Raw genomic sequence first — 10,153 nt, 5'->3', positions numbered from 1 at the left:
ATTCGGCTACAAAGAGGCCACTTGGTGCTATGTAATTAGCTATGTGAGCGTTTTAATAACAGTCAGTGGCATAATCTTAGAGACCAAACATTTAGGCAAACGGGAAGCTTTGCATTTGAGACTTTGCAGTGGAATATGTTTCACCATTGCCCCTCTGTGGTGAATTCGGGATATATCAATAAAAAATGTTTTAGGGCTTCAATTACTTTTAAATTTATTTCTGAACTTTGCAATGGATGAAATTTCGCATTTTGTTGTCTGGAACCTAATGAAAAGTTCAGAATCTCGGTTATTGGTCATAAACACATGGGAACTAGAAAGTTCTGAAATTAGGACCTGCTGTGCCAGATATGCGTATCACGGCTAAACTATGACATTTCCATTTTACATTTACAGCATTTATCAGACACTCTTATCCAGAGTGACTTACAATCAGTATTTACAGGGACAGTCTCCCAGGAGCGACTTAAGGTTAAGTGTCTTGCTCAGGGACACAATGGTAGTAAGTGGGATTTGAACCTGGGTCTTCTGGTTCACAGGCGAGTGTGTTACCCACTAGGCTACTACCCTATGAGTATCATGGCTAAACTAATGTATATACTTAAGCTCTATTTAACAGCCTGCACAAAGGTTTCACAAGATTTAACCCATCACCCTGAGTGAGCAGTGGGCAACCATGACAGGCGTCCGGGGAGCAGTGTGTGGGGACAGTGCTTTGCTCAGTGGCACCTCAGTGGCACCTTGGCAGATCGGCCCTTTAAACACAAGGAGAACTTTTGCATTCGATATACAGTACAGGCCAAAAGTTTGGACACACCTTCTCATTGGTAGATTCTCACTGAAGGGATCAAAACTATGAATGAACACATGTGGAGTTATGTACTTAACAAAAAGTGGAGACCTGACCTCCACAGTCACCGGACCTGAACCCAATCGAGATGGTTTGGGGTGAGCTGGACCAACAAGTGCTAAACACCTCTGGGAACTCCTTCAAGACTGTTGGAAAACCATTTCAGGTGACGACCTCTTGAAGCTCATCGAGAGAATGCCAAGAGTGTGCAAAGCAGTAATCAGAGCAAAGGGTGGGGTACATTGTGGTCCTAGTTGGTAAATATTAGTGTCCTAAAGTAAAATTGCCATTAATATATAACCATTATGGTTTATGGTGGATGAATCCTAGTCCTTCACTAAAATTATTTTTTGAATGAAGAATGGGGCAGTGGTGACCTAGGGAAGCGGAAGTGTTAAGGAAGCGTTCAGAAGGTTGCCAGTTTGAATCCCGATCCACCAAGGTGCCACTGATGTGCCACTGAGCAAAGCACCGTCCCGACACACTGCTCCCTGGGCGCCTGTCATGGCTGCCCACTGCTCACTCAGGGTGATGGGTTAAATGCAGAGGAAAAATTTCACCTGAACCCAATCGAGATGGTTTGGGGTGAGCTGGACCAACAAGTGCTAAACACCTCTGGGAACTCCTTCAAGACTGTTTCAGGTGACGACCTCTTGAAGCTCATCGAGCTTCATTGAGTGTGCAAAGCAGTAATCAGAACAAAGGGCGGCTATTTTGAAGAAACTAGAATATAAAACATGTTTTCAGTTCACCTTTTTTTGTTAAGTACATAACTCCACATGTGTTCATTCAAAGTTTTGATGCCTTCGGTGAGAATCTACCCATGTAAATGGTCATGAAAATAAAGAAAACACATTGAATGAGAAGGTGTGTCCAAACTTTTGACCTGTACCGTATGCCTCCATCCGGGCAGTTTTTAATGGCAAGTTGCCTTCGTATAGTGGGAATCCTCGTGATGGTGGTGCTGGTCTCTTTTTTCACTTTCGATCGTCTCCTCCACCGGACGGCAGCGATGTTCACCACGCCGGGCTCCGCGCTGCTGCCTGACCGCCGGGAAGACGCGCCACAGGTCTCCGGCGGGAGCCGCCAAGCCCTCTCCGCCGCGTTCGCCGCCGAGGAGCCCGCGGGGAACCGGTCGTGCCGAGAGCAGGTCCTGCAGCTGAGCCCCGCGGGCTCGCTGCTCGTCGGGCTGACTTTAGCGATCATCACCGCCGCCACGGTGATGGGCAACACTCTGGTGGTGATCGCGGTGTGCGTGGTGAAGAAACTTCGGCAGCCTTCGAATTACCTGCTCGTGTCCCTGGCGGTGGCGGACCTGTCCGTCGCCCTGGCTGTCATGCCCTTCGTCATTGTGACGGACCTGACGGGGGGCGTGTGGCTGTTCGGGGAGGTTTTTTGCAACATCTTCATCAGCATGGATGTCATGTGCTGCACGGCCTCCATCATGACCTTATGTGTGATCAGCGTGGACAGGTAGGTTTATTTGCAGGCAGTATTTGCCTCCGGGGATCAGGAGTTATTGTGGAATAAGAGCGCGTTGTAATGCTGTTGGAGCAGTTGTTGGACATGCAAGGTGTGTTTAGCCGCTGGAGGTGCAGCCTGGTATTTACTGCTGAGGGGTGTGAAGGCACAGTCACTTGAGACCAGAAGGCCTTTTGTTTGGTTTTGAAATTATTGATCTTGAAATCTATTAGGATAGCAAAGTTGTGAGACAAAAAAAAAAGTGAAGTGATTGCCACATGTGATACTTAGCAGCACAGCACGCAGTGCACACAGTGAAATTTGTCCTCTGCATTTAACCCATCACCCTGAGTGAGCAGTAGGCAGCCACGACAGGCACTCGGGGAGCAGTGTGTGGGGACAGTGTTTTGCTCAGTGGCACCTCAGTGGCACCTTGACAGATCGGGATTCGAACCGGCAACCTTCTGATTACAGGGCCACTTCCTTAACCGCTAGGCCATCACTGCCACCACTAGACTGTGGTCCACACTGTGGTCCTAGTTGGTAAATATTAGTGTCCTAAAGTAAAATTGCCATTAATATATAAACATTATGGTTTATGGTGGATGAATCCTAGTCCTTCACTAAAATAGTTTTTGAATGAAGAATGGGGCAGTGGTGACCTAGGGAAGCAGAAGTGTTGAGGAAGCGTTCAGAAGGTTGCCAGTTCGAATCCTGATCCAGCAAGGTGCCACTGAGGTGCCACTGAGCAAAGCACCGTCCCGACACACTGCTCCCTGGCGATTGTCATGGCTGCCCACTGCTCACTCAGGGTGATTGGTTAAATGCAGAGGAAAAATTTCACTGTGTGCACCGTGTGATGTTCTGCTGTGTATCACAAGTGACAATCAATTCACTTTACTTTTTTGGAGGCTTAATCCACAAAATAAATGCTATTAATGCAGCTGTGTCTTCGTTACTTCATGTGTGGCATAGATGCTATATTCATTCTAAACGGCAACAATCCCTACATTAACATGGAGACGGACAATGGAGGAGTTGTAGGACCAATTCAGATGATGAATTTTTTGTGTTCACATTTGCCTTATTTTCAAAAAGGAGACATGCAGCTGTCGAAGAGCAAACCACTTGAGATGTGTCCTCAGTGTGCCTATGTCTGGTCCTGTCCAGAACCTGGGATCAGAAATCACTTGCGACCAGATGAAAATATCTAAACTCATTGGGAGCTTAATCTAGATCAGAAAAATTCACTGAAATTTATTTCTGTTTTATTTACAGTTATAGTCATGGTGTTAAAAAATTTAAGATTAATTCATTGTAAAATGTACAATTATTATTTTTATTGAATGACAGTGATTTCTAGTTGTTTTTCTTGTATATGTTTGTAGGCTGCATGTCCAAAGCTGCTGCCATATTTATGCATCAGTGAATCTGTGATATAGTTTGACTCTTAATCTTAATCCTAGATGTACTTTAACATGTTCAAGCATCTGTCAAATTTCACAGCCAGCGTTTTGACTCCCTGTGATCTGTTTTTAAGATCAAACCACAGCAAGCATGATATGGTCAGCCTGTCTTTTCTAAAACACTCTAAAATACACTTTTCCAGAAGGTGGTGATTGAACCACCTCTACAGGAGCAATTAGATATTTTTTAACAAAAATAAATAAGTCATATAGGGGGTCTGTGGGGTCTGCAGTATGTTTAAGACCACAGAGAATAATTGTAAATGCCAAGTGAAACATGTCAAAAGGCCTTACAATCCGGCCCCCGAAGGATTATCATTCGACTGGCTTAATATGTTAACGTGACTGCAGTCCAGGATTGCATAGAGGTGGAATCATTCGATTTTTACAGTTTCCATGGTACTGCATCACAGTAAGGTCAGCAGAAAATATATGAAAGATGCTTGGATTAAACCAATATTCCTCTGATGAAGTGTAGAGTCTAAAGGGTGTATTGTGTGATTCTGTTTTTCAGTGTGTATGAATGCATGAGCCTATGAATGCCCAATCGGGGTATTATTACGCTGCCATCACGCATGAGATGAAAGCATTTGTTCTTGGGTTTAGTGGGCAGAGGGAATTAGATTGGGTCTTCAAGGAACTAGACTACTATAAACTTGTACTCCATGTCCAGTGAAAGACAGATCAGTATTAGAGAAAAAGACGAGGGGTACTTGACATGCAATTAAAAATATTTTTTTTCTCTCAATGTGAAATCTATTAACGGCTGTGATGACTGGTTAAAATTGTAGGAGTGTGTTCTCCAGTGTCCTTTTGTTCCTTTACTGTGTTTCTTCAGCCTCAAATATTTGTAACGCTGTGAAGTCTGAGCCCAGGCCAAACAGAAATCTCTACAAGTGATGTTTAAATGCATGTATAATAGAGCTCTTTCAGTTGAGAAAATGAGTGGTGATTTCTGGTTCTACTTTAAAATGTTTAGTAATACTGAAATGACAAGTAAACACGTGCCTCTAGTATTTATGATATGGCACTGGGTAAAGCGCTGCATCTGCATAATAAACTGCACCCTGCGCTTGTATAAACATTTATGACTGTGCTCTGTTGTAGAGGGATGGACCAGGAGAGCAACTTTTGGAAGTTGGTATGAAATAGTGTCTTCTTCTTGCAAACATTTTATCTTTTTAATCCTCCTCAGGCCCTGGGTCTGACCTTTAGTCACCAGACTTGACAACACACATTACTCTAGACTAGGCTACATTGCACAATAATATATAGGTTTTGACAGAAAAATGAGAAACGCCTACGGGGCAAATGCCTTCCCCGGATCCACGTGGATGACTTACAGCCACAATTAATGAGATACTATGGAGCTATGTGCAAAATTACTAAGTCTTGGTGCACAGGGCCTATCCCCCAACATTAATATTAATATCTGTGTTATTGGAAACGAATACCAGCCCTCGAAAGAGTAGTTAATGTAGTATTTATCAAAGTCCTGAGGAGGTTCGCTGGGCTGGTGTCAGTAAGATTATCATTTGGGCGATTGTCTGGAAAATGAAACAAAAATGCTAATAATAAAATTTCTGTAATATTTGCACTTTTACTTGTCCTAGCATTTAAGATGGGATCATGTGGAACATCATTTCATTTCAATGTATTTAAAAAACTGCAGACATTTGGAACATGGTTACTAATTATGTTTCTTTATGTTATTTTCAATAATTTTATTGAAATTCAAAACGAATAATACATAAACATTATTTTATTGATATGTTGACACCCATTTTATACATTTAAATATTTGGTGCAATAGTTTTGTCTGAATGCTTCAGAATGTTGGAGTACGTTGGAGTACGTTTTAACAAGTGAGCCTAGTTTTCTGTGTCCCGTGCAACACGTGGTAAGTTTTCAAACTGCTTGTATGGCTTTTGTCATAACTGTCTATTGAACTACGCAGTAGTAAAGCACAACAACTACTACTTACTACGGGTGGTAGTAACCTAGCGGGTAACACACTCGCCTATGAACCAGAAGACCCAGGTTCAAATCCCGCTTACTACCATTGTGTCACTGAGCAAGACACTTAACCCTAAGTTGCTCCAGGGGGACTGTCCCCTGTAACTACTGATTGTAAGTCGCTCTGGATAAGGGCGTCTGATAAATGCCATAAATGTAAATGTACTTACATGTCACACTTGTTCATAGTTCTGACCACTAGTTATGGGGATAAAGTTGTGTTATCATAGAGAATAATCAATTTCCTTCATTTTTACATGAACCTAGATCCTCTGTTTCAAGAGAATTTGCTTTCATTGTTCCCTTAGATATTTGGGAATTACACAACCTCTCACCTACCCTGCTAGACAGAATGGGTGGCTGATGGCCAAGATGATTTTTGGCGTGTGGCTGGCATCAGCTTCCATCACGTTGCCTCCATTCTGCGGCTGGGCCCAGAACATCAACGCTGCCGGGGTGTGTCTAATCAGCCAAGATGTGGGCTACACCCTCTACTCCACTGCTGTGGCCTTCTACGTCCCCATGGCTGTCATGCTGATCATGTACTACAAGATCTTCCAGGCGGCCCAGAAGAGTGGCACCAAGCACCGCTGCCCTGCCCTGACCCTGTGTCAGCATGAGGTTTCGAGGAAAGCTGCAGCAGTGACAACGGAGGGTCTTGGGATGCAGGGACTGAAGCTTGGTCCCTCGGCAGAGCGGCGGAACATCTCCATCTTCAGACGGGAGCAGAAAGCAGCAACCACGCTTGGGGTGATTGTTGGTGTCTTCTCGGTATGCTGGTTGCCGTTCTTTGTTTTCACGACCGCCCGGCCGTTTTTCTGTGGGGTGCTGTGCCGCTGTGGGCCTGCATGGGTAGAGCGTACGCTGTTATGGCTAGGCTACACCAACTCTCTCATGAACCCTTTCATCTACGCCTTCTTCAACCGGGACTTGCGCTCCACCTACAAAGACCTGCTGCGGTGCAAATACCGAAACATCAGCCGGCGGCTCTCTGCCAGGGGAGTGCATGAAGCTCTCAAGGTTTGAGGGGGATTTGTGTTCACTTATTTCAGAACATCTTTACCTATTGTAAAACATGATCATCCAAGTGGTTTTACTTTAGGGACCTGTTTCATAATTAACAATCACTCCTCAATTTCCTCACACAACTTCCACATCATTAATTAGCTCAAGTGAACTTCATCAAGTAAGCCGAGGCATCTAGTCCACAGAACAAAAAGAGTTCTAGGACCAAAATGTCCCTGAAGCCATTATGACAGTTTAAGATTTCCACTATGAATAAACTTGCGCGTACACTTAAATACAACTAACATGCTACGTAGAAATTTGCTTGTGGAGTTCATTCACAGGCATCTAAATCATCTGATTTACAAATGTTCATTTTATGTCATTGCTTTTGGTGTGTTATTACTTGCCATCTGTGTATCTTATTATGCAATTTGTGTTTATATGCAGAATATTGTTGCTGGCAGTGTGATATTATTTTAAGTGCTTCTCCAGAGAAGGAATCCGGATTTTGTTTCAACCAGTCAGTTGGGTAGTGAAACCGGCATGTTCTGGTTTTGTCTGGTTGATTTGGTTTTATGCTTGATGTGACTTAATCAAAAAAACATTTCATTAAGGAATTATCATCATTTATCAATACAAATAAATTTTAGATTAAATGAAAGTAGTGTAGATTAGATTAATAGATGAACTGTGGTTCTGGATTTATGGCTTCATAAAAATAATTTACTTGATATGTAATATAAAAGATAAATGATACGATAACTTATCTACATACGTTTTAAATAAGACAATAACACAATCTATTTGATTCAAGCTGCTGTTAGAATGTGCTTTTCTGTGCTCTGGTAACTATGCCTTGACTCCTGGAATGAGAGCAAACTGGTAATGTCATGCTAAATGTTTCATATTATTGTGTTGAACATGTTTTAATTTCTGTATGCTGTTGGAGGCCTCTGAAGACATGATAAATGAGGAATATTATGGAAAGTGATATTCAAAGGTACATTTGAGCAGTTATGCCTGAAAATATGAATATGTGTAATCAATGAATGAAGAAGAAGGATGAATAAAGTAGCAGATGTATACTGTGCTTATACAGTTTGTGGACAGTTTGAAATCCACACAGCGTTGCAGCATTGTACCAGTCCAGTAGAAGTGCTATTGGAAGTGAGGCGTGTGTCGATTAAGGAGCCTTATGACTTGAGTAAAAAAATCTCCTCTTGGATCTCTCAGCTCTGGTCATAAGGCCGCAGAACCATTCGGACAAAACAGAGAATTACTGGGGTGAGAAACGTCTTTGATGATCCTGATTGCGCTGGTCCTGCAGTGCCTCTTTTAAACATCCTGTAGGGAGGGCAGGGCAGGGCAACACTCTCTGCAGGGCTTTACGGCCATGGACATGGTCAGGGTGCTCTCAGCATCAGCTGTGTAGACGGACACAGAGGTACGTGAAGTTGCTCGCCTTCTTCACTGGAGCATATTTGATGGATGAGTGAGAGCACTGCTGTTTCCTCTGTTCATCTCTGTTGATCTGATACAGGCCATTAGCCTGGAATCACTTTGCCAACTTCTCCATTCCCTTACTGCATGAGATAATGTAGTAGCAAATAAAACTGAGCACTTTAGTGTCATCATTTACAGCATTTATCAGACAATCAGTAGTGACAGGGACAGCCAGGGTTAATTGGGACAATGGTTGAGGGGTTTGAACCCATGAATTTGTGGTCTTCTGGTTTATAGGCAGGCATGTTACCTGCTAGGCTACTATCACCAGAATCCTTTGATGATGGAATAGGAGCTGTGAGTAGTCCCAGTAGTCCCAAAGTAGAGGGAATACACCTGGAGGCTCAGTCCTGGTGGAGTTCTAGAGTTGATGGTGGTAGAGCTGGACACTCCTGGGGCCCAGGACCCATGTACACAGCTGGTTGCTTAACCATCTCCTACGTAACAAGTTTTCAATGATTTGGTGACTGAACTGTAATCATAAACTCTTAGATGAAAGAATATTCCTTTTGTATCTGTGGCTTACTTATGACGTATGTTACATATGTTCAGTTACAGCTAGTCTAAAGTGTGTCCAAATTATTCCATGTCTTCACAAAGCATTACAAAGCATTGTGTATTTGCCCTGTAACAGTGTATGCTAAACCTCTTCAGACTGTATATAAGTCATGTTCTGCTCACCAGAATATTTGGCACGTGAAGTGATCTAGCTAAAGTGACAGCAGCTAAAGGCCGTGATATTTTGGGCAATAAGTGATCAGTCCTTGATGAGCTGGAAGCAGGTGAAAAGATAAAATAAGATAAGAGAGGATAATCCTTTATTAGTCCCCCAAGTAAGACATTTGCATTGTCATGGCAGATAGTGGACAGTAGAAGAGCAGCAGAAATAAATAGGACAAGCAGCTATGCCAAATAGACACAAGCAAGGATCTATCAGGATTTGCCAGAGTGGATCAGCCGGTGTAGTTGTTTTTATTTATTTAATTCTAATATTTATGAATAATTATTTAATTCTAAATATCTGTCTTACTTTGATCAAAGCATAAATACAAAAGCGAGTCTCTCATTTCTAACTCATTTTTACAATACGCTCCTTGTAGTGTGGCTGTACCTGGCTTAAAAGGGTAATCAGGCAATACCACTGCTGTGGTTGTGGTATACGTGGTGTGCAACAATATTTCCAGTATTAACTAGTGATCACAAGTAGTATGCATATGAACATATGCCGAAGCTTTCCCAGAGCATCTCATCAGAAAGAGGACTAGTACACTTTCTGCAAACTGCCATACCACTATCCAAATATGACTCATCAGACCTGGACGTCTTCCTCCATGGTCCAGATCTCATGATCTGGATCAGATGCCCTGACCCAGCATCACAACTGTGCGCTTGTGCTCAGTTCCTTACACTTGTCTCTTTGTCCTGCTTCAAGAACTTCAAAGTTGAATGTTCAATCGATGTTATTCACTTATCCTGTCAGTGGTTTATAAAAAGCCCAGTGAGAGACAAGCTGTGAACATAAGGTCAAGCAGAGATTCACAGTTAGTGAGTCATCAGTACCATGTAAAATACACTCTTCACACTTTTCCAGGTCTTTTGTCCTAAATGCATGTAAGCTCTAACCACATTTATTGTTAAATGTCACATTTTTCTCCCTCAAGTGAATATTCCGAATGTTATGACAAACCCTTTAAATTTAGACTGAAGTCTTTAGCCTTTATCTTCTATAAAGGCCTGATGGGCTTGAAGTTATATTTATTAAAGTCAATGTGACAATCACATAGGTGAGACAATAAGATACAGGACGTGGTCTAAATGACATAAGGCAACTGTAGACTGAGATCAAAAT

At 42.5% G+C, this 10,153-nt stretch overlaps 1 protein-coding gene across 1 annotated transcript; it reads left to right on the top strand.

The window, feature by feature from the left end:
* Positions 1 to 1,862: 1,862 nt before the first annotated feature.
* LOC114787131 (5-hydroxytryptamine receptor 7) lies at positions 1,863 to 7,747 on the top strand. The gene is made up of 2 exons (XM_028974923.1): positions 1,863 to 2,323; positions 6,102 to 7,747. Exons 1-2 carry the CDS (start codon positions 1,863 to 1,865, stop codon positions 6,817 to 6,819), a joined length of 1,179 nt encoding a protein of 392 aa, XP_028830756.1. The 3' UTR covers positions 6,820 to 7,747.
* The last annotated feature ends 2,406 nt before the right edge of the window (positions 7,748 to 10,153 follow it).

This window comes from Denticeps clupeoides, chromosome 3 (genome assembly GCF_900700375.1).
Source record: "Denticeps clupeoides chromosome 3, fDenClu1.1, whole genome shotgun sequence".
In the NCBI taxonomy this organism is placed as follows: domain Eukaryota; kingdom Metazoa; phylum Chordata; class Actinopteri; order Clupeiformes; family Denticipitidae; genus Denticeps; species Denticeps clupeoides.
This window is presented reverse-complemented; position numbering and strand designations above follow the sequence as displayed.